The sequence below is a fragment of the Leucoraja erinacea genome, chromosome 20 (genome assembly GCF_028641065.1).
Source record: "Leucoraja erinacea ecotype New England chromosome 20, Leri_hhj_1, whole genome shotgun sequence".
Classification (NCBI taxonomy): Eukaryota; Metazoa; Chordata; class Chondrichthyes; order Rajiformes; family Rajidae; genus Leucoraja; species Leucoraja erinaceus.
The window spans coordinates 49615-75313 of NC_073396.1; the positions used below are offsets into that span (position 1 = coordinate 49615).

General features: G+C 44.3%; 1 protein-coding gene across 2 annotated transcripts; it reads right to left on the reverse strand.

Annotated features, from left to right (window-relative positions):
* Window positions 1-1026: 1026 nt before the first annotated feature.
* Window positions 1027-25699, reverse strand: arl6ip1 (ADP-ribosylation factor-like 6 interacting protein 1). 2 transcript variants are annotated; one of them, XM_055650934.1, is made up of 6 exons: window positions 25573-25699; window positions 17966-18099; window positions 6199-6318; window positions 4880-4997; window positions 4237-4321; window positions 1027-1754 (listed from the first exon to the last, which is right to left on the reverse strand). In XM_055650934.1, exons 1-6 carry the CDS (start codon window positions 25612-25614, stop codon window positions 1636-1638), a joined length of 618 nt encoding a protein of 205 aa, XP_055506909.1. In that variant the 5' UTR covers window positions 25615-25699; the 3' UTR covers window positions 1027-1635. The 2 variants fall into 2 exon arrangements, with proteins under 2 accessions (XP_055506909.1, XP_055506910.1); XM_055650935.1 differs by having other exon boundaries at window positions 1655-1771.

Genomic DNA, 25699 nt, shown 5'->3' on the forward strand with positions numbered 1-25699 from the left:
TTAATGGAGGTCCGTTGAAGACAGTGTTAGTCAAGAAGCAGCTTAATCCTAAAATGATGATGTGGATAAATCGCCCAAACTGAATCAGATTTTTCTGAGAAAATGCAAGTGCACCTTTTTTCAATGTATCCACTGAAATTGCTTTATGCATTTCGAGATTAGATATAGGCATATAAATGAAAGTCAAATCAGTGCTTCCACACCTTAACATTTTTTCTTGAAATAGAATCCCAAATTTCCTGAAATTTGATGGCATTTCCTGAAATTTTCGCCTGGTCACGGCCGTTGCCAGGACTGGGTTCAGAGTCAGTCGTTCCCGCTCCCGCCCGGCAACGGGAGAACGGTCTCCCCTCTACCGACAGACCCGCTCCCTGGACGCCAGGCTGACTGGTGGCGAGGCTCCAACGCCGTGGATGGAAGTGATGGACCGGGCGGGCAGACACCTCGGGCTCGGAGAAGCTTGACACCCATGATAAAAAAAACTACCCCTCTCACAACGCAATATTCCATGGCCCCACTCATCCAGGCGAGGCATTATAATAATAATCTTATTTATATAGCACATTTTTAGTCAACTTGCATTGACCCCTAAGTGCTTCACATAATTACATTACATTTACACACAGGCAAAGGTGGGTGAAGTGTCTTGCCCCAAGGACACGACGACAGTATGCACTCCAAGCGGGATTCGAACCGGCTACCTTCCAGTCGCCAGCCGAACACTTAGCCCATTGCGCCACCTGTCGTCCCACCGCATTGAGGCGATGTATGTGGTGAAAATGGTGGTGATCTGATTCCACCCGGGCCCACTGCGCACGCGCGGGGTGACGGCGCCATTTTGCGTCCCTACCGCATCACCGGCCTCCCCAGTTGCGCAGATGCGGATGGTCGCAAATATTTTTCCCCCCAAATCATCCTGTGGGCTGGATTTCCCGAAATTATTTCATTTCCCTAAAATTACCCGAAGACAAACAGAATTTCTCGAACTTTGGGTAATTTCTTTCAAAGTAGAAACACCGAGTCAAATTAAATAAGTAGTATTTAATTCAAATGTAAATAACCTGGTCAGGGTTTTATTTAGTGCGAAGCTTCAAGAGTTTACAATTTTAAAATGACTAAATCTACTTTTGCCACAAATATACACAAAACATTTATACAGAGTGAATGACAATCCTATTTACATGCAAATTAAAACAGAATTAAAGTGGTCATATGGATATATTTTATGCTGGCAACTAGTTTTCATTTACATGCAAGCACTAAAGAATCAGTAACGCAGACCATTGTACTGAAACTATTCAATGGCTCCACACAACAGTTTATAATTAAACTTCCAGTGCAATCATTGTTTAAAAAAAAACCCTACAAAAACACAACATATCAATGAAGGACAGATTTCTGAAACTAAATAGCAATTCTTGATTTGAAAAATTAACTTACTTGAACGATGAGAAGCAAACCTAATTTATATCATGCTCATTTACCACAGACACACATTGCTCTCTCTTACCCCTCCCAGCCAGACATCATAGCAGAGCACATACTCAGAGCTTAATACTTTGATTTAAAAAGAATGCAAGCTCCAATGGCCACCAGTAGTTAAATCACATTTAACTGCAACAATTCCACTCTTCATTATTCATTTTTCTTCTCCTTTTGCTTCAGTAGCTTATTAATTTCTCGCTTGGCCATTCCCACATATTTTGTGATTAGTCGGTGCCGATTCAGACCAGGCAGCAATAGTATGAAACTCACTGGAAGAGGAAAGGAACTAAAAAACTTTAATTCGGAGACAATGAGCATTTTCATTACATTACAGGGCTGAAGCAAAAAAAAAAGCAGCAATTTTACTAGTTGCGTAATAAAATGTGAACTTTAATATTAGAGTTGTAGAATGAAAGCCAGAGATCCAATCCCAAAAAGATTCACAAGTGCAGTTTGAACTTTTTAAAACTGTGTGAACTACATTTTTCTCACTAATTTGATCTTACAAATCTTTGCAGGTTAATCATACGCCAATGAATGAAGCTCCAACTGAACAAGGGAGAAAGAAAAAGGGATACGGCAAGGATATCAAAACAAATAGCATCGAGGGTAGAGTTGAAATACATGACAAAAGTTCAATGATCCTCAACAGTAACAAAACTGATTCTCCTTACATATCCAACATGCATCAAATCAAAAAGGCCCAAATATAAATCTACCTTTGATTTATTCTTAAAATTCTAATGAATTAGGGCAATCGAAACATTAATTATATCCGGTCTTAAAGCAATCCCATCATTATGGCAGCAGTGACACAGTGGGTATAGCTGCTGCCTCACAGCGCCAGAGACCTGGGTTCGAACCTGACCTTGTGTGCTGTCTGTCTGGAGTTTGGACGTTGTCCCTGTGACCATATGGGTTTCCTCCAGGCGATCCTGTTTTTTTCCCCACACCCCAAGGAAGTGTGGGTTTGTAGGTGAATTGGCCCTAGTGTGTATCAAAGATCCTATAGCGAGCAAGATAGTCCCCTCGATGAAAAAGACGTAGTACGGTCATGGGCAGAGACACTGTTAAACTTCAGCCCCATTTCCGTAACCAGCTTCCGTCTCCGCACCAAAGATCCCATAGCGGAGAAAAGATACTAGTGCGGAGACTGAAGCCGGTTACGGAAACATCCTCGTAAAAATCAAAGATCTTTGGTAAAAATCTTCTCCTCATTTTCTTTCTGCCTCACAATAAAAAGCAAAAAGATGCCTATGTTCCTTCCACAGCGTGTGTGAAGTCTGGCCCGAATCAGCATGGCTGGGACGCCAGGGTAAAGTTGTGGGGAGGTTTGCAATGTATTTTTATGTAATGTTGTCCCATGTCTGGGCCTTGAGTCCAAAATAAAGTTTATCATTATATATAAAAATCTGGAGAAATATATATCTGTGTGTTATATGATTATATACATCTATATCACATTCATATATGTGTGTGTATGTGTGTTCTTTCCTACACAATCCAATCAGTTGTATGCTCGCTGAATAAAACCATCCTTAAGTTATACATCATTTTTTAATCTAGCTCAAAACAATTTTTATTTTGTTAAATTCTTCATTTAGATAACCCCACCATTACAGCAGATCTCATTCCACTCTCTGGTTATTGGGAAGACCAGACCCATTTTATTGTTGAAAAACAATTTCATAGACACAAAAAATCATTAAAGGAACATTAAGGAACATTCCAAGAGTAGAGCAACTGGAATCTTCATATTGCTATTATTTTTCCAAATACCGCAGTTGTGAACAGTATGATTAGATGAATTACAGAGTGCAAGTGTAATACGAAAATCAAATCAAACACAGCACATAAGCCATTTAAAAAGAAATGTTAAAAAAAACATTAAAAAGACAATTAACAGAATCATAATTTGTTAACATATTAATCTTTAACAAAATTTAACAGAATTATGAATGAACAGAATTATGAATCTAACCCTATATCACACACATAAACTGTTCCCCCGCAATGCTGATTACACTGTGAAAGGAATATACAAAGTCGGGTCGGGTTACTGAAAAGGCCGATGTTCAACTCCGTTGCGTACTCCATGTCAGCCCATTGGATTTAGCAGGAGTGGACTATCTTGCTCGCTATAGTATCTTTGGTGTGTATGGAGTGGATGTGAAAGTGAGATAACATAGAACTAGTGTGAACGGGTGATCGATTGTCAGTGTGGATTCAGTGGGCTTGTTCCCATGCTCGACCCTTCTTCACCTGGTTCCCTAACCAGTCTGAAGAAGGGTCTCGACCCTAAACGTCACCCATTCCTTCTCTCCAGAGATGCTGCCTGTCCCGCTGAGTTACTCCAGATTTTTGTGTCTATCTTCGATATATAGAAGGAAACCTGATCATCCGGGCAAAACCCTTACAGTTCAGCAGAACACCATCCAAACATTTGTGAAAACCGCTTTCTCGATTGTTCTCAACATAGGTAGATTGATGTTTATGACAAATTTTACAAAAGGATCTTGATCCAGGCACAAATTGCTGATTAACATTACACATTTAGTCAGATACCAAGGACAGTTAGCACTGCATTGTGGCAAAATGTATAATGCTGCTGCGAGACACCACACATTCAACTTTTGCTATAGTTTTGGACAGGAAAATGTCCAAATACCACTATGTTTCATATGTCAAGTACCTGCCTCTTCATCTCGCCAATTCCAGAATAGATTAGAGTATAAACTCAGGATGACTTACCAATCAAGTAGGTGAGAAAAAGGTTATGAACCTGTTGTCCAATCCAAGCCACCACAGAGAGAACGCTAACCACAGTCATGAAATACTAGATGGAAGAGAATCAATTGGATTACACTAATTATGTTAAGGTGAAATGTCTTCACTATAATTCCTGGAATTTTGTTACAAAATGTTGGAAAACAGGCAGAATATCCATGGCAAATCAATGGCTCTGACGAAATGCAGAGACTGGGAGAAGTTAAAATAATGAACAGTGCCATCATTGCTTATCAATCCAGGAAAAACTTAAATCCTGCAAAATTAATATAGGGAGGCAACGAGTAAATTCTAAATGCTGTCTGCCAAGGCAAATGGAAATGAATATAAAGGTAAATGAAACATGCTTACAATTAAATAAGCAGAAGTGACTTCAAGTAGACCAAAAAGGGCAATCAGTTCAAATCCTACCCCAACAATTCCATATTCCTACAAGTTTTATAAATGTATGCTATTTTAAACATTTACAGATCTCAAATAATTGATGATGCAGTATTGAGCTACGATCTTCCGTGAAACGAAGGTATATTAAACAATGGAATTAACTGCAAATTTCACAACTGTAATCCATTCTAGGCAAAGATTTTTTGTAAGATTATGAACGTACCATTTTTGGTTTTTCCTCTTTGAGAGCAAAAAGGCGCCGCCACCAGCCCACAATCCTACGCTGGGTCTTAACGAGGTTACTGCAGATTTCATGGAATCGCTGTTGCTGCTCCGCAGTCCTTTTAATTGCAAAATTAACATGATCAAAACTATAGAAGTATTGATGTGACAACTTGAACATTTAACACATTGAACACAGCCCCACCAGGTTTGTGGACGTTTAACATGGGCAGGACCTACACTGTGAATGGTAGGGCTCTGGGGAGTGTTGTCCAGCAGATGGATCTTGAAGTGCAAGTGCATTGTTCCTTGAAGGTCGAGTCGCAGGTAGATCGGGTGGTCAAAAAGGTTTCTGGCACATTGGCCTTCATCAGTCAGAGTATTGAGTATAGAAGTTGGGAGATCATGTTACAGTTGTATAAAACGTTGGTGAGGCCGCATTTATAGTATTGTGTTCAGTTCTGGGCACCATGCCATAGGAAACATGTTGTTAAGCTGGAAGTACAGAGATTTACGAGAATGTTGCCAGGACTAGAGGGTCTGAGCTAGAGGGAGATGTTGAGTAGGCTGGGACTCTATTCCTTGGAGCGCAGGAGGACGAGGGGTGATCTTATACAGGTGTAAAAATCATGAGAGGAATAGATCAGGTGCATACACAGAGTCTCTTGCCCAGAGTAGGTGAATCGAGGACCAGAAGACATAGGCTTAAGGTGAAAAGATAAAACAGGAATCCGAGGAGTAATTTTTTCACACAATGGGTGGTGGGTGTATGGAAGAAGCTGCCAGAGGAGATGATCGAGGCAGGGACTGTCCAAAAGTCTAAGAAACAGTTAGACAGGCACATAGATAGGACAGGTATAGAGGGATATGGACCAAATGCGGGCAAATGGGACTAGTATAGCTGGGACGTGTTGGCATGTTGGGCCGAAGGGCCTGTTTCCACACTGTGTCTCTCTGACTCTATGATACAAAAGCAGAAAATGAATTCAGGTAGATACATGTCTGTTCCATTTTATGGAAGTTTACATTAAAGGATAGCTTGTTACAAATATCACAATAAAAATAACGATAAATATTTTTACAATGGCCAACATTAATGGAGAACCCTCTTATTAAGTCATTCTGAACTAGGGTCTCTCAAACATTTTAATATTAGGCTTCAGATACATTTCCCTATACAGTTATAAAAGTAATTTGCTCTGCTTACATATATCTAACCAAGTGCAGTGTTATATTGTGATAATAAATTACATACATCTTGAGATAGGATGATAATTCAGCCATGTACAGTTTGATTGAAGTTTTAAACAAGATTCTCACCATTTATTGGAACCAAACATTCTAAAAGCAATGGTTGGAACAAGGTAATCTGCCAAACAGATCATCATAATAGCACACGAAATACCAGTCAGCACAGAAGGATCCAGCCAGTAGATCAGTCTGAAGGAAAAAATAATTTCACAAATTAACCAATGCAGTTTTGTTTAAGGCTGGGAGAAAGAAGAAATTGGTCAAAGTGTGGATGTAATAATCATGATAAATTATACAACACTGAATTCTGTGGCTTTAAGATTCCAGCAGAGTTTGTGAAGAATTAGATAGGAAATAAAATAGCAAAAGCATGGATTTACTATCACCTCCTATAACCTTCTTGATTACTTTAGAAACTGGAGCAATTTCCTGGAGTTTCTCCACGACCTACCCATTCTTCAGTTCACATGCTGATATAGAATATTTATCATAGATAATAGATCATAGATACACAGGGGGGCACCATTAAGTCCATCTCCTTCAGGAGGATTTCAAGTTCCACCACTCCCACCTGACGTTAGATTAATAATAATAATAATAAATTTTATTTGTTGGGCGCCTTTCAGACATCTCAAGGACACCTTACATAGATTAACAGGAATATAAACATATAATCGGAGTAAAATAAACAATAAAGACATCACAGAGACACAAACTAAAAACAGAATTCAGTCCAAAAACAGAAAATCAAAAACACAATGTGAAGAGAGAGCAGCGGCAGCCAAAGCGCGCCAGCGTCCACTCTCCCTTCACGGCAGCCATCTTGGACAAAGCCTAACAGGATTACGTAGAGACAGAAAATCACCCCCCCACAATGGATACCACTGTGGGGGAAGGCACAATGTCAAGTCCCCAGCCTCAAGTTCACCCAAAGTTCACCCAAAGATTGCAACCTTTTTCTTCACCAAACAATTTATCCAATTCAGTGTTGACTACCACATTGGAACCTGTTATATTTGAATGCAGAGTTGTGAATCTGAGGAATTCTCTGCCACAGAAGGCAGTGGAGGCCAATTCACTGAATGTTTTCAATGTTTAGCTCTTAGGGCTAATGGAATCAAGGGATATGGGGAAAAAGACAGAAAGGGGTACTGATTTTGGATGATCAGCCTTGATATTGAATGGCGTTGCTGGTTCGAAAGGTTGAATGGTCTATTCCTGCACCTATTTTCTGTTTCTATACGGAACAATGTGTATGAGCTTGAGCGCAGTTAGAAATTGGTAGGTACAACATTGTGGGCATTACGGAGATGTGGCTGAAAGAGGATCAGAGCTGGGAGCTGAATCTTCAAGGTTACACATCCTATCAAAAAGATAGACAGGTGGGCAAAGGGGGTGGGGTAGGAATAAAATTCAGTCCTGAGCAAGGGGTGACATAGGATCAGAAGATGTAAGAGCTAAGAAGCAGCAAGGGTAAAAAGATCCTGATGGGATTTGCTTCAAGGCCCACGAACTGTAGCAAAGATATAGGGTATAAATTATATCAGGATATACAATCGGCATGTAGGAAAGGCAATGCTACAGTGGTAATGGGGGATTTCAATATGCTGGTAGACTGGGAAAATAAGGGTGGCACTGAACCCTAGCCGGGGAAATATGTAGAGTGCCGAGGAGATGGTTTCTTAGAGCAGCTTGTAGATGAGCCGACCTGGGAAAAGACAATTCTGGATTTGACATTGTGTAATGAATTTGATTAGGAAGCTTAAAGAAAAGGAACCACTAGGAAGCAGTGACCATAATATGATATAATTCAACCTGCAATTCGAGTGGTAGAAGATGAAATCGGATGTGTCAGTATTACTGTTAAGCAAAGGTGATTACAGAAACATCAGGAAAGAGCTGGCTAAAGTTGATTGGAAATGGATCCTAGCAGGAATAACAGTGGAACAGCAATGGCAGGAATTTCTGGGAATAATTCCAAAGACAGAATCTTTTCATTCCAAAGGGGAAGAAAGATTCTAAGGACAGAATGAGGACACCGTGGCTGACAAGGAAAGTCAAAGACAGCATAAAACTAAAAGAGAAGGCATATAACGTTGCAAACATGAATGGGAAGCCAGAGAACTGGACAGCTTAAAAAAAAACCCAACAGAAAGTAACTAAAAAGGTAATACAGGAAGAAAAGATGAAATATGAAAGATCGACACAAAATGCTGGAGTAACTCAGCAGGACATGCAGCATCTCTGGAGAAAAGGAATGGGTGACGTTTTGGGTCGAGACCCATCTTCAGACTGATGTCAGGGGAGAGGGAGGTACATAGATAAGGAAGTGCATAGATAAGTAAGTGTAAGGTATGAAAACAGGGCAAAGAGAATGGAGATGAAGGAAAATGTAGAATAGATCATTGTTAGTTGGGAGAAGGTAACAATCAAACAAACAGATAAAATGTAGTCGGAGACAGTAAGTGGTCAGAGAGCTGGGAAGGAGGAGGGATGGAGAGAGAGGAAGAGCAAGGATTACTTGGTTAGAGAAGTCAATATTCAAATATTAAATTTGAAAGTAAGTCAGCCAATAATACAAAAAAGGTTAGTAAATGTTTTTCCAGATATACAAAGAGTAAAAAAGAGGCAAGAGTGGACATTATAACACTGGAAAAGTTTGCTGGCGAAGTGATAGTGGGGAATAAAGAAATAGCTGATGAATTGATTACATTTTCTGCATCACAGTGGAAGACACCAGCAACGTGCTGAAACTCAAGAGAGTCAGGCAGTGGAGTGGTTATTAGTAAGGAGAAGATGCACAAGTAGCTGAAAGGTCTAAAGGTGAATAAAGGGGCTGCCCCACTGTACGAGATCATTCAAGAGCTCTCCCGAGTTTAAAAAAAAAATCAAACTCATGGTAAGCACCTAGAATGTACGTAGCGGGTACGTCGGAGCTCGGGACGTCTCTTAGCAGCTGGTAACGCTAATGGCAGGTACTCAGGAAACGCTGTAAGCTCGGGAAGACTCGTGAAGATTTTTCAACATGTTGAAAAATGTCCACGAGAGCCCCGAGTACCTATGAGCGGCTATGACCGTAATTCTCCAAGTTCGAATCGGGGAAACGCGGGAGAACTCTTGAATTAGATCATACAGTGGGACAACCCCATTAGTCACCTGCAACCCAGGGTTCTGAAAGTGGTGACTTTAGAGTTTGTGGAGGCATTAGTAGTGATCTTTAAAGAATCACTACGTCAGGAATGGTCTCAGAGGACTGGAAATTTACAAATTATACTCCACTGTTCAAGAGTGGAGCAAGGCATTTCCTTTGACAGGACTACAATATAAAATCAGGGCTGTAATGCCGAGGCTGAATAAGTTACAGGTCAGACTGCATTTGGGCAGTATTGGGGCCAGAGGGGGCTTACAAGGATGATCCCAGGAATCCCATGTGATGAGTGTTTGATGGCACTGGGCCGGTTTTCACTGGAGTTTAGAAGAATGAGGGGGGATCTCATGGAAACTTACCAAATAGTGAAAGGCCTGGATAGAGTGGATGTGGAGAGGATGGTTCCACTCGTGGGAGAGTCTAGGACCAGAGGCCATGGCCTCAGAATAAAAGGATGTACCTTTAGAAAGACGAGGCCAATTTTTTTTAGTTAGAGGGCGGTGAATTTGTGGAATTCATTGCCACAGAAGGCTGTTGAGGCCAAGTCAATGTATATTTTTAAGGCGGAGATTGACAAATTCTTCATCAGAACAGGTGTCAAGGGTTATGGGGAAAAGGTAGGAGAATGTAGTTGAGGGGGATAGATGGACCAGTACGATTGAATTGCAGAGTAGACCATAATGGGCTGAATGGCCTATTTCTGCTCCTCTAACTTGTGAACCTGCCTCCATGACGTCAGGATTCCAGTGTTTCCGGCATGCCCTCCAGTAGGCCAGGCTCATCCACTGCAGACCACGACGCGACATATGCCGCCAGAGGGCGGGACCCGAGAGAAATCACCAAGAGCATGGCAGGCCAGAGAACGAGGAAAGATGCCAGTCGAGTAAAGTTGAAGAATGAAGGAGAATTGGCACTGAGAACGAAGGAGGACCAGGGTGAAGGCTGCCGCCACATGCAGCGGCACAGCAGATAGGAGTGTTTGGTGATCTTTTGTAACTTTGTCAGAGCCAAAACATGGCAACACTTGTTCAATGCCTAGGTGAGGTCTGCTATATGATTTTACTAGCTTGTATTCGCTGTACGTCAGTGACAATAAGGTATTATTGAATCATTGAGTTCAACAACAGGCTTTGTAAGTTTGGTTGTCAACCATGGTCCTCCCGTAATTTTGTACCCCTGGTCCCTCACCCTCAACCCTTCCAAACCGAACAGCTTCCTTTGAGCTTGCCTCCCGAAGAAGCTCCCGCTAAAAACTAAGGTCCCTCAGTCTGAGGTGGGCCTGGTTCCAGACAAGACCCTTAGAAGCAGATAGCGAAGGTAAGACCACTTGTGTAAATGATTGGCTTGTGTATTGGAAATGAGTAAAGGAATGGCTTGTGTTTTGGAAATGATTAAAGGATTGGGCACGGCAGACTAAAGAGGTTTTGTCACTAATGTAATAACGACAAAGTAATTAACTAGAGACTCAGTGTTCTTTTCAAGGCTATGGCTACCAAGATACTGGCAGCTTCATTTTCCTACTGTGTTCAGGAATTTGCTATGTCTTTTTAATTTTACCCAAAGCCTATCGGGATACTTGACATCCAGTCCCAGGCTATATTTATATATTCATATATATACCCCTTTTGATGAAATGGTCCGTCAGATGAAATAGGATGTCATTGAATGAGCTTGCAATCTATGAAAATTAATTGTGTATTCTTTGTTTTCTCTTAACTTTGTTTTTTTCCCTAGAGATTGGAGATGCCTTTATCTCGGAACAAAATCTGTTAATTTGAAATTGTAAATTTGGGGAGATAGATTGCAACAATTGGGAATATTTTTAAATTGTTTTTTTAAATATAATTATCTATTTTTAAAGGGTATGCCTTATAGGTAGTTAAAGAGTGATCACACATCCCCCATCACCAGTAGAATTCTGGATTAGTGGAGGGAATGAATAGGACACTAAAGAGCGTGGAAGTTAGTTATGACCTACAGGGCCACAGCAATGAATTAATTACATATGCACAGCAATTAAGCACAACCTTGTCAGTCTTGCATTGACAGGGGTTGAAAACGCAGAAGCCACTGCCAGTTGAACACAGACACAGTCCATACTACTGGGATCGAACAAAATTGGAACTATGTTGGAGGGGACTGTACCAGGTGCTACTACGACACCAACCGCCGTGAAGATTGAAGATTACTCCCGTTGAAGACATCTGATACAATTGACTATAAATGGAGGAGAACCAAGAAAGGACAATGGGGCTATTGACCCTACTTTTTATACTGAGTTTGGCCCAGGAGGGCTGGACTTGGGGAAACACCCCTGCACCAAGACGTCCTGAATAAGGCTGACAACTGTCCTTATGTTTTTTACACTGACCAAGATGGATCCATTACCACAGGTTCTTGAAGTACCCAGGTGGCAGCTTATCCTGGAGCTACAGACCGAGCAGAAACAGATGAGAAATGTGCTCACCAACACCCAGTCTGAAAATGACCATCTTGCTTCCATCACACAGCAGCTGAAGGAGAGCAATCAGGTTGTGGAGTTGAAAAGTCTTGATTTTGGAGTGCAACTCAGTTACAGAACTGGATTGAGGCAAAGCCCAGCCAGGATCAAAGTGAGGAGCTGAGTTGGGATGGATCAGACAGCCAGTTGGCATTGATGGAGAAGGAAGAAGAATGCTGGTTTCACACGCTGAGGGACAACTTGGGAGAAAGAACAACTACATTTTGAAATTGAAAATAAATTACATTTGTGATGAATGTGGACAGACTTTCAAACAGCGAAAACAACTGTCAGTTCACCAAATGCGCCATACTGGAGCAAAACCTTTGCAGTGTGAAGTTTGTGGATTCCAGTGCAGGCAAAGAGCATCCTTGAAATACCATATGACCAAGCACAAGACAGAAGTTAAATTTGCTTGTGACCAATGTGAGAAGCGGTTCTAGAAGGCTCACAATTTAAATGTTCCTATGTCGATGGTTCATCCCTTGACCCAGAATACAGATAAAAACAAACCTATTGAAATTGAATCGTCAGCTAAGTATAGAAACATTAATTAAGTAGGAACCCAGTTAATAGTTATTCAACAGCTAAATGATGAGTAAAGAATCTTGCACCCTTTTTCAATGTCAGCAAAACACAAGGGATTAACATGAATAAATGTAATCAAGCCAGGCTCACCTAAAATAGGTAGAGCAAACAAAAGGTTATTGTGGAGAACATAGTTCTGAGCATTATAGCACACCAGTTTCAGAGACAAAGTCCAATGTCTGCAATGGCGTAGAGGTGAATCAGACAGAATCCTAGCAATTGGAAGGACTGTTCAAAACTCTGATAACAGGCGGCCACAGTTACATCCTGGACATGCATTCAAGTCGCAGCGTTGTTTTGAATGAGGGACAGTGCCATCCAGTAGAAATAAGGACTCAATGGAGGAAGTTCTGGATGATTCAATAATCCTTTCATCTCGGAATAGAACAGTTACTGAAAATGGTGAGGGTGATAATGTTGCAAAGCATCAACCCGTCCCAGTGTTAGCAGACATTCAGCCCTTTACATACAGTGGAGCCACTGCGGTCGGTGGATGTGGACAACTGGGAATCCCCATTGAAGAAGGATATGTTCTTGCGCACAGATCCTGAATATACAGACTGCTCTTGGCAAAACGTTCAGGTACAAGATGCAACTCAACCATTAAATGTGAGAAAAAAAAAGTTAACTGCAATGAAACAACTTGTTCTATAAGAAATGATGTGGATGGATTAGAGTCCAGTGATCTTTCTGAAAGATATTTATCAAGTGAAGATGACAGAGAAATAAAAGTTAAGAATGGCTCTTCAGATGAGTCTTTTCAACAATATTGGAAGAAGAGTAAGTTACCAGTTAAGAAGTGCAACATTAAGGATGTGAAGAAACAATCTGGACAAAAACGTGGCCGGAAACCAAAGTCAAATTTGGAAAGGGAAGATTTCCCCACCGTGTATCGATGTCAGTATAAGGGTTGCTGTGCTGTTAGAGGAGTTGACGGACTTAAGAAACACATAAAAGAGCAGCATGAAGAGGTGCGTGAAAGACCTTGCCCCCACCTAAGGCGTTTGTGATTGATTGCTACCTGCAGCACCATGTAAAGCTGATCCATACAGAAGAAAGAACATCTTTACAGATCAGGAGGACGTGCAAGGCCTTTGGTCACAACTTCGGAAAGACAAACCACATTTGATCAACAATCTTGAAGCATTTTGAGCTCTATCGTATGACCAAGGGTCTAGAAAGAGAGAAGCTAAACAAACCGATGGACCTCTTGAAAGAGATTATGCCTAACTCTATCCAGGAAGACAATCTCAGATCTGGTGGGTAATCAGTGTGATGACAACCAGGACATTGATGAGGATGGCAATTATGGCGTTTCTGATGAGAAGGACAATTGCTGTTTTGTTCCCAACCCCGACCAGATCGATGCCGATGGTGACAGCAGAGGAAACAACTGCAAGGATGACTTTGACAACAACATCCCAGATATCTATGACGTGTGCCCCGAGAACAGCGCCATCACTGAGACTGACCTGGGGAATGTTCCAAAGGGGACAATGCAGATCGTTCCTAACTGGGTAGTGCGCAACAAGGGCAGGGAGTTACTGCAGTCCACCAACTCTGACCCTGGCCTTACTGTCGGATTTGCGGAGTTCAACACCATCAACTTCAGTGGCACCTTCTACGTCAACACAGACTGCAATCTACGCTGGCTTTGTCTTTGGTTTCCAGTCCAGCAGCTGCTTCTACGTGATGATGTGAAAGCAGGCCACCCAAACCTACTGGGAAGAGATGCTGTGCAAACCCACGGATACGCTAGCATCTAGATCAAGGTGATGAACCCAACCACAGGACGAGAGGGGGGGGGAGCACCTCACCTGCGCAACAATCTACGTAGAGACTGGCAACACCCTCGGACAGGTGCGAACTTTATGGCACAACCCCAATATCGACTGAAAGGATTACACCGCCTATAGGTGGCACCTGATCCATCGACCCTAAACAAGCTTCATTAGGATAGTTGTCAATGAAGAGAGTGAGAACTGGTTGCCACACCATTGGTTTGATGGACTTTGGGGTACTATTGAACTGGTAGCCATACCTTTGGTTTGGTGGACTTTGGGGTACTGTGACACATTATGGCTCTATCATTCTGCTGATCATTGCTCTAATACTTGCGACCATTTTGTGTACCTACCGAGGACTGTGAATGTTATCACGTTTGATAAAAAGGAGGGAATGAAAGGGCTAATAGCCAAATCTAAAATGAAGTTGTTCTTCTACAAAAGCATGGACTAGTAGAACAAAAGAATGGCTTGGTGCCAAGTCTGAATGACATTGTAAATTATATGGAACACAATATGGAGGACAAGTTGTCTTTTCAATAAAGACATTAAGATGGCAGCCTGCAGTAATAACATGTGCTTCTTTTCAAGGCCATAGAGAAGCCAAGATTGAAAAAATTAGCTGATGCTCCAAAGATAAGTAATAACTTGTTATTGGATGAGCTTGATTTGGACCCAGCTTTTCTTATATTCTAAAAGGTTGCAGAATATTTCAGTCATGCCACATTCAGACTTGGTAGGAGTGTTTTACTGATCAGACAAATGTATAATTGAGCTAACAGTCCTTTGTTCTGAGAATGGGAGCCCGAGAAGCACTGAGCAACATTTATGCTCATTGTAATCTCGCCACCCGTCTGATGAATCAATTAAAGATTGCCACGGTTTACCTTTAACAGTTTTTGTTGCTATCTGCTTTTTAAGAAACAAACTTGTCAGGAGGAAATCAGAGAACATGGAGGAAGTTCCTCCAAGTCTCAAGGTGAACTTGTATACAACACCTAGGGTCAGGATTGAACCTGCATGTACATTTTGAGACATAGATACATAGACAATACGTGCAGGAGTCGACCATTCGGCTCTCATCCCCTCATCCGTCTAAATTCCAGTGAATACAAGCCCAGTCGCTACATTCTTTCATCATATGACAGGCCCGCCATCCCAGGAATTAACCTACGCTGCACTCCCTCAATAGCAAGAATGTCCTTCCTCAAATTAGGAGACCAAAACTGCACACAATATCCAGGTGTGGTCTCACCAGGGCCCTGTACAACTGCAGTAGGATCTCTTTGCTCCTATACTCAACTCCTCTCGTTATGAAGGCCAACATGCCATTAGCTTTCTTCACTGCCTGCTGTACCTCAAAGGCTACCATAACAATCACTTTTCTAAATCACCTGATCTTCAGTAACTTGTGTATAAAATCTTCTAGGTCCTTTTAAGTACCAACACTACAAATCTCTCATTGAACTTAACACCAATTTAGTTAAGAATATGGCCTCATTAATTTATTTTTCTATTTTATCTGCCACGTTCTCAGCCACATACTCAGCATGCCCATAATCCCTCGAAGCCTCTCCACATCCACCTCTGCAATCAATTCCATAAAGTTTAGTTGCATCAGTAAAATTGAAAATATGACAGCTGGCCACCCGAGCAGAATTGTTAATGGGATTAGAAAAAGCTCCCTGCAGCAAGCCAACTGCCATCCTGAAAATAATGCGTTTTTTTCTATTCTCTGCTTTCTGTTACCAGTTCTTATCCATAATGCTAAATTATGCCCAGTTCTGTGCCCCATACCCTTGACGACCCTTCTGTGCATTAAAAGCGCTCCAAAATGCATTTCCCTTCAATCAACCACAGCTACCCCCACCCCTCATAATTTTATAGTTTTCCAAGTTGTGCATATACATTAATAAATTGTGATCACTCTTACCCAGATTCTTCCATGCAAAATTAATTACCTTTTTCTCATTGCATAAAACCCATATCAATGATTTGGATGAGAATGTACATGGCAAGATTAGCAAGTTTGCTGATGCAAAAGTGGGTGGTTTTGCAGATAGTGAAGCGGGTTGTGAAAAATTGCAGCATGATCTGGATCGATTGGCTAAGTGGGCTGAGGAAAATTTGTAGAGCAGAGGAATCTAGGAGTGCATGGTTCCTTGAAGGTGGTCAAAAAGGCTTTTGGCACATTGGCCTTCATCAGTCAGAGTATTGAGTATAGAGGTTGGGAGATCATGTTGCACGTATATGACATTGGTGAGGCCACATTTAGAGTATTGTGTTCAGTTCTGGGCACCATGCTATAGGAAAGATGTTGTCAAGCTGGAAAGGGTACAAGCTGGAAAGATTTACGAGGATGCTGCCAGGACTAGAGGGTCTGAGCTATAGGGAGAGGTTGAGTAGGCTGGAACTCTATTCCTTGCAGCACAGGAGGATGCGGGGTGATCTTATAGGGGTGTATAAAATAATGAAAGGAATAGATCGGGTAGATGCAGAATCTCTTACCCAGAGTAGGTGAATCGAGGACCGGACGACATAGGTTTAAAGTGAAGGGGAAAAGATTTAATAGGAATGTGAGGGGTAACCTTTTCACACATGGGTGTATGGAACAAGCTGCCAGAGGAGGAATTTGAGGCAGGTACTATCCCAATGTTTAAGAAACAGTTGGACAGGTACATGGATAGGACAGGTTTGGAGGGATATGGACCAAATGGGGGGCAGGTGGGAATAGTATAGCTAAGACATGTTGGCTGGTGTGGGCAAGTTACCAATCCGGAAGTGGCGGCGCTGCCCTGGCAGCAGCGGCTCACATGCAGTCCCGTTTGTTTTTTGTTTTTTTGTGTTGTTTTTTTTCGTTTTGGTTAGTCTAGTTTTTGGTTTTTAGTTTGTGTTTTTGGGGGGGGGGGGGGTTGAAACGGGGTTTGCTGTCTCTCCCTGCGGGGGAATGCAACTTTTTTGTCGTATTCCCCTTCTCTGCCTCCGTCTGCGCTGCTTCGGAGCGTGGCGAGCTGTGGTGAGGCGCGGCTGCGACCCGGCTCCGGAGCTCGGAGGCGCCAGCCGCAGGCCAGGTGGGCGGGTCCCTGGTGGGAGACCGCTTTTCGGCACTCCCGCAACGGTAACTTCTCCCGCCCGAGTTGCGGGGCTGAGGGCGACCCGGAGTGGGCCTTGCATCGCCCGGCGCGGTCTTAAAAGGCCGCGGGACTTGCCGTCGCCCGCAGGGGGCTCCAAAAACAAGACCCGGAGCGGGGCCTTGCATCGCCCGGCGTGGCCTTAAACAGCCGCGGGACTTGCCGTCGCCCGCTGGGGGCTCCAACATCGGGAGAAGAATAAGGAACAGGGGAGAGACAAGACTTTGCCTTCCATCACAGTGAGGAGGTGTTTGGAGATTCACTGTGATGGGTGTTTATGTAAATTGTGTTAATTGTGTCTTGGTTTTTTTTTTCTTGTTTGTACGACTGCAGAAACGTAATCTCGTTTGAACTTAGGTTCAAATGACATAATAAAATATCTTGTATCTTGGTTTACTATAACCAACGGATACAGATAGAAAGTAATTGTGCGATTGGATTGCTTTGTAACGAGGAAACATTTTTCATTCAGAGCAGCAAGGGTTTTGAACTCGTCTGAAATGATGGTGGAGGCAGAAAGTAAGCATTAAAAACTGGTTGGATGAGTACAATAACTGCCGTAACTGACAACTTTAGACGAACTATGGAAGAAGGATTTGCTCAAGTGGTTCTAAATGGACCATAGACATGACAGACTAAAGATCCTCCTTTTGCACCATAAGTTTCTAGATTCTTTAATACTTACAAAAACACAATTGACACAGCAAGTATCATTACAGCAGGAAACCAGGGCTTCTCCCAGCGTAACACACGATCAGCAGCAAGCATGACTTCTCCCCAACCCTCCAAGTGTTCTTCAAGCCGGGCAGTTTCTGCAGCCTATAAAATTGTAAACAAATTTGCAGATAGTTTCTCATTGTTGGCAATAAGGGGTAAATAAGCAGTAAAAGAAAGTGATTTGGTAACATTCTAGCTAATATTAAAATAATGTGTGCAACATCTTAAAATACTTGCTCATCATCTCAAAACATGTTGCAAAATGAAAATCCTCAGAAAATAATTGTTGACACAGTAGAAACATGACTAATCTGCTGCACAATTTTGATAAGTATTTCAGCTACCTTTTAAGATTCCATGTTTATTCAATTGGGCATCAAACACTGAACATCCAAATTACAGATTGGACTGTGAATGAAGCCAGTTCTCTTCATTCGCCAGTCACCATGCATAGTGGCTTGTTAGCAATTGGGGTATTAAATGAACTCAAGCGATTTTTAGCAAAGAATGAGCTGAACGTAGGCATGTCAAATTAGATATTATTAACTAGAAACCATCAGGATCAATGTCAAATATGCAATATTAACCAAGGACATACGGGTGATATACTGGAGGATACCGGTTGCCTGTAGAACTGCATTCAATATATCTGATGCCATGTATATGCAGACATCAACCTTTGGACAATCATTCACAGAGCTGCTGATAAACAGTATAACAAGATATATAAACCCATTGGAACCTACTGACCACATAAACAGCCACACACTTATACACATAATGTATCTATCTATCTATCTATAGATAACTAAAACTCTGATCTTGTGCTCTTCCGGTTTCTGCAGGTTTCTATTTGTGCAATATCGGTACACGATAGTACTACGATTTGTCGGCAGGTTCCTCACCATTCTCCTGTGCTGCGAGTGCAACAAGCTTAGTTCCGATCGGTGGCATCGATAAAAGTTATCGCGGTTTAAAAATCTTTAAAAACGCGCGTGCGCAGATTCCGTCCGTCAGCGCCACGCAGATTGGTCTCTTCTCCTGTCAGTCAATGCCACGGCCAGGATGGCAACACCCCTTCCTGCCCCACCGGCAGTGGCCTATACCATCTCACTTACAAACTCCTCTCTCCCCTTACAGTAACTTGCCCATCGTCCCCGCCACCACCGGCAAAGGCCGTGGGGTTTCAATGGATGCCCAGTGGTGGCCCTGGTCCTGTCTCTCTCTCCCTCATCACTCACCCCTCTCCCCCCGTCCTCTGCGGCAATGACGGTCCTGTCTATCCATCCCCCCGGGTCTGTCTCCTCCGCTGCCACCCTCACCGCCTTCTCAGAGATCTTCTCCACCAGCTCATCGAAACTCGTGGTGCCCACCATGACAAACACCAACTACATCCCCCTCGGCAGCGAGCAGGCAGGCGGTCGGGGACGGGCTGAGGGCAGCAGCAGGCAGGCAGGACGGGCCGAGGGCAGCAGCGGGCGGGCAGGGACGGGCCGAGGGCAGCAGCAGGCGGTCGGACAGGACGGGCCGAGGGCAGCAGCAGGCGGGCAGGGACGGGCCGAGGGCAGCAGCAGATGCTGCATTTTATGGATGGAGGGAGGGAGTGACTGAGGGTAGGGGAAAGGAAGGGAAGGGAGAGGTGAGGGAGGGGAGGTGAGGGGAAAGATCCTGGGGAGGTGCGGGAGATTGAGAGAGAGGGTGAAAGTGGGGTAGGTGAGGAGAGTGGTGGAGGAGGGGGAATAGAGGGAGAGGAGGTCAGGAGGGATAGTGGGGGGGGGGATAGTGGAGTCGAGGAGTGAGGGATAGGAGGGGGTAGGGAGGGGAGAGTTATGAAGGGAGGGAGTGACTGAGGGTAGTGGAAAGGAGAGGGAGGGAGGAATTGGGGGCGGGGAGGAGGACAGGGGAAAGAAGAGGGAGGGTGAAGAGAAGGGGGAGGGAGTGCTGGGGGATGAGGGGAAATGAGCCGTGGTTGCATTGGGGGAACGGGTCAGTGGTGGAATATTGCATTTGGGAACGGGTTGCGTTGGGGGACCAGGCCTCCATTTTACACCATTTGGATATGGATCTTGGATATCGTATAACATTTTCAGAACAATTAAAACCAATTAATTATTTATCTTCACTAGTATTTAATTTTATTAATTGCATGAACAAGAATATGCAAAATAATTAAAACCTGTAAAGTGTGGTGGTCCATTTCAAACCTACTGAGGTAGAACAATGAACAAAGCACGAGTAGGTACATCTCCTTAATGACTAAACATCAGATTTTTGACATATCCTCATTGATTATGACACATCCTCTCAGTTCTATTAAAAAATGTCTTGAAACAGAGTACGCAACACATTACAGGTGCAGAACCTTTTATCCAAAATTCCGGAAACCGAAAAGCTCCGAAACCCGGACATTTTTTCCAGGATGTCGTCTGCACACCAAAGCTCACGTTTGGCACCAAACTTGACCCGAAACGACCCACGGTCAACCCAGGTCTGTACTACTGTAGCTAAATCATTGCTTAAATGTTAGTCAGTTAGTTTGGAGGGCGTTTTACGGGGGGGGGGGGGGGGGGGGGGGGGGGGGGGGTGAAGGGGGAAACTTTAATTCTTAGTCCCCTAGCTGGTCGGAGAGGTGGGGAGCGGGCAATGCCTTTCCGGGTCGCCGTGCGGTAAGCTCCGGAGCGCTGTGCCCGCCGACTCCCGAGCTGGGGCTGCGGGCGTCCGGCGCCGATTGGAGCTCAGACCCCGGCGAAATCGCTCCAAATCCAGCGCGGCCCGCGGCCGGACGCCCGCAGCCCCAGCTCCGCGATGTTGGGATTCAGCGACGTAGCTGAGGCTGCGAGTATGCGGGAACTTCCCTCGAGCATGATGGAGAACTCCAGTCAGGTCTCTTAATTAGCGGTTGCCTGGGTGCCATTGACCACCCCAAGTGCCGCCAGGCAACCTAAACACTGAGTCATTTTGCCTGGCTTGGCACTGCAGATACTGGTTTATACCGAAGATAGGCACAAAAAACTGGAGTAACTCCACGGGTCAGGCAGCATCTCTGGAGAAAAAGAACGTGACGTTTCATGTCAGCGACGGCTGTATTGCAGGGCAAAGATACTAGGCACAGTGTGACGAAGGGTCGGAGCGAATGACGGGCCCCATACAGCGGCTCCATCTCCTCCTCCCGCACCCCGCCCGCCCTGATAGCGACCGCTGCTTGCAAATCCGCTAATGGCGCTTTCAAAACAAACCCTCCCGCATGCCGAGGCCAGGAAGGAGGGGGAGGCCTCGGCATGCGGGGTGCGGGAGGAGGCAGAGATGGAGCCGCTATTGCCGTTGTGTGGGGCCCGTCATTCGCTCCGACCCTTCTGAAGCAGCTGCACCAAAGATCCTATAGCGATAGGATCTTTGAGCCGCCCCGCACCCTGCTGTTGGCTGGCTGGCAGAGGAGGGGAGGCGAGGAGATCCCAACAGCCTCCCGCTTTGGCGGCGGCACTTGGCGATGGACAGGGACGGCCAAGGTAGCGGGGCGATGTTGTCAGACGAGCGCTGACCTTCCTTCCTCCCTACCTCATCCCACCCCTCTCCCTTGTACGACCCCCTATCCTGGGACCCACCTCTACATCCCGCATTGATCCCCATTCCCGCCTCTATTCAGTCCTCACTGACATCCCCTGCACTCCCCTCCCCATCTACCCCCCCCCATCTATTCATCCTGCGCTGATCACCCTATCCACCTCAAATTGATTCTCCTGCCACCCCCCCCCCCATCCATCCTACACTGGTCCCCCAATTCATCCTGTACTTACACCCCTTCCCATCCATCCTGCACTTCTCCTCCATCCATCCATCCTGTACTAATCGACGCATTCAACCCTGTGAGATGGGTATAGTCAGTTTTAAGTTATTATCATAAAATGCCTATAGAAAATTTCTTGCAACCTGTATATTTTGTTGTGGATAAATTATGTGGGAAGCGAGTGTTTCTGTACCAATAGCAATAACGACCCTTGCTATGGCCATGTCATGGTAATTTTCAGTCCTTCACAGAAAACATGCTTGCATCAATCTGTAGTGTGCATGGTTAAGCATATATGTTACCATGGTCCAGGATTTATTGACACAGGTTAATCAGACGCTGAATAATCCAACCACATTTTAGTTAGGTAGTGGAAAGAACTAATAGAAATTGCACTAATTGCAATGTGTAAAAAGAGTTGAGATACTGTCTTATAATTTGGCTGCATGTCATTGTGGGATATATCATGTCTTGATTGGTGAATATGTTTAGTTTGTGACTTTATTTGAAGCAGAAATAACATGCGAATGCTTCATTGAGCATAATTCAGACTGGTAACTACGCACTTCGTCCGAGCACATTATCGCACGCGTCATGCAAACCGTCTTAAATGACCACCTAAACTGTCATTTGGCAACCTAAAAAGCTGCCAAGGTTGCCCGGCTGGCAACAGGGAAAAAAAGTTAAGTGAGAGCCCTGCCAGTGACCTCATAGGACCTCCCAGGACCACGTGCCGACCATGTTGCGAGTTTGAGTCGAGGGCAAACTCTTCTAAACTTGCAGATTAGGTCGCCGCAGTGGGACAGCCCCTTTATTGTTCTTGCTGCAACTACTTCCTCCGACAGCTCATCGCACATAAACCCACCACACTCTCTGCAGAAAAAGTTGTCCCTCAGGTTCCTATAAATTTCCCCCCTCTCACTTCAAACCAATGGTCTCTAGTTCTTGTTTATGAAGGAACTGCAGATGCTGGAAAATCAAAGGTAGACAAAAGTGCAGGAGAAACTCAGCAGGCACCCGCTGAGTTTCTCCAGCACTTTTGTCTACCTTCTCTAGTTCTTGATTCCTCTACACAGGGAAAAAGTGCCAGAGATCCCATTTCTATCCTGACCCCAGTGCTCCCTGTATCCCATATCCCAAAGAATTGTGAGTTTGGAGGTTAATTGGCCTCTGTAAATATGCCCCAGATGTCGATGAGAAAGTGTGAAAACAGGACTAGTGTGAACATGATCAATATGGACGGTGTGCCAAAGGGCCTGTTTTCATGCTGTATCTAAACTAAACAGGGCAAGCTAATTCTGAACACAATACTCCAAATCCAGTGCATTTCGTTGTCTCTGTACTGTACACTGACAATGACAATTAATTGAATCATTTCATTTCATTTCAAGTGGGGCCTCACCAATGTTTTGCACAACTGTACGATAAAGTCCCAACATCTATATTCAAATCCCTGACTGATGGCCAGCATGCCAAAAACCTACTTTACCACTCTATCTACTGTGACGCCTATAGGCAAACTATGTATTTGTACTCCTCAATCCCTTTGCTCCACGACATTCCTGAGGGCTAACATCCACTGATGGTCTTGGATCTTCCTCCCAAAATGCAACATCTTACTTATCTGAATTAAGGTCCATTTGTCATGGCTCTGCTGTAATTCTTGATATCCATCTTCACTGTCTGCAGTACCAAGCGTTACCTCAAAAGGTTGCTTAACAATATCCCAATTTGGTATAAATTATCCTTTATCTTCCAGTAGAACACTCTTATTGTTTTTTTGAAACATAGATTTGTCATCCTTTAACGATCAAAGTCTGCACCTCCACTGCTGGAATTCATTACCAACTACCATCAAAACACAATGTTAGAGGAACTCAGTGAATCAGGCAACAGCTCTGGTGGGAATGGACAGACGTTTAAGGTTTAGATTCTTCTTCAGACTAAATTGTTGCATCAGTTCAATTTAATATTTGAGTTTAGTTCAGTAATTACATTTCCACTTCAATAAATGATTATGATTAATAAAACCTATACAAGCTGGATCACATCTGACATTTCATTACAGCAGCAAACGTTCCATATTTTTCAGGTGTGTAGTTTGTTTTTAAATCTGATAAATTGTAAAAGAAAACTATTCAAGTGAACATACAAAAATATCCACTGCACCATTAAAACTAGGTACATTCTCTCAAATCCCTGACTATAAGTTTGTACTTCAGTAAAAGACTATTTGCATTCAAACAGTCCTTTGAAGAACATTTAAGACCCAGGTATTTTCAAAATGTAATATCAAAGTTATTCAAAGAAATCATAAAAAAAAAACTAGCATGGATATGTTTAAAAGGAAAGCTATGTAATTACACAAGAGAAAAGCCAGTTGATGTGTTGAAAGGTATGTGCGAGCCAACATCTGTGGTATCTAACCACAGATAAGACCTGGTTGGACTGACTTTAGGTTTCACTGGATGCTCTGGTTTTCTTACATGTCCCACAGATATGCCTATTGATGTTACTTGAATATAGGCACAAAAAGCTGGAATAACTCAGCGGGACAGGCATCATCTCAGGAGAGAAGGAATGGGTGACGTTTCAGGTCGAGAACTTTCTTCAGACTTTGCTACTGTGAATTATCCCGTGTGGGAGAATCAGGATAGGTGAAGGGAGTGGGGGAGAGAGAGCAAATTGGAGGTACATAGATGCTGCTGCACCCGCTGAGTTTCTCCAGCAATTTTGTGTACCTACAAATTGGAGGGACTGATGACATTAGAAACATAGAAAAGAGGTGTAGGAGGAGGCCATTCGGCCCTTCCAGCCAGCACCGCCATTCATTGTGATCATGGCTGATCGTCCCCAATCAATAACCGGTGCCTGCCTTCTCCCCATATCCCTTGATTCCACGTGCCCCTAGAGCTCTATCTAACACTGACTCAATATCCTTCACCTTTATTACAAGGAAAATACCAAAACCCAAAAAAAACATCTTGGAGATGGACCAAACCCATACAGGTGGGACTAGTGCAGCTGGGACATGTAGGCCGGTGTATGCAAGTTGAGCCGAAGGGCCTGTTTCCACGCTGTATCACTCTACAAGATTAGAACCTGGACAGCTGAACGAACAGCTGTCGGTGGAAGGCTAAAATAAACCCTAATGTACAAAGGGAGGAGGGGGGGGGGAGATAAAAGAAACCAGTCTTGAGGATTATATAGAACAAATAATTTGTACACAGCAAGCAATGTGATGCCGGAAAAAACGTTTCTAAGTCTCAGTACTCTCAATCCCATCTACAAACAGAGCACGGGAGGCTGCAGAACAGAGGCTGCGGCTCCGGGCGAGGCTCCTGGTGCTGACGCACCAGCGGCAACGTGATTCACCCATAGATGTAGTCGCCCTGTTCCTGCAACACAGCCCCGCCAGCCCCGGCCCCATCGCACCCCGACACACGACCCGCCACGACCCGCCCCGGGCGCCCAGCCCCCCCCCCCCCCCTCATAACCCCCACCCCGGCCCCATCGCCCCCCGACACACGACCCCGCCACGACCCCCCCGAGCTCCCAGCCCTCCACCCCCCCCCCCCCCGTCGCTCCCCCCCCCCACTCCCGTCCCCCCCCCCTCCCGCGCGTTCACGCGCTTCCTCCAGCAGGATCGTTGGTGCCGGAGTCGCGCGCGACCGCTTTAAACGAGACGCGCGCGTGATCGCCGGTCCCCGCCCGGTTCCGAACGAATCACAAAGGCGTCGATGTACAGCAGATGGAGAGCAGAGCGCGGCCGCGGTGAAGGAACAACTCACCAACAGGTTGGCGCTTTTATTGTCGCCCTCGCCGCTCGCCATGTTCCCCACCGACCCGTCTGCCGCAGTCACCGCCGCGCCCTCACTGCGCCTGCGCGGCCCTTCCTGACCGCCGCGCCCCCACTGC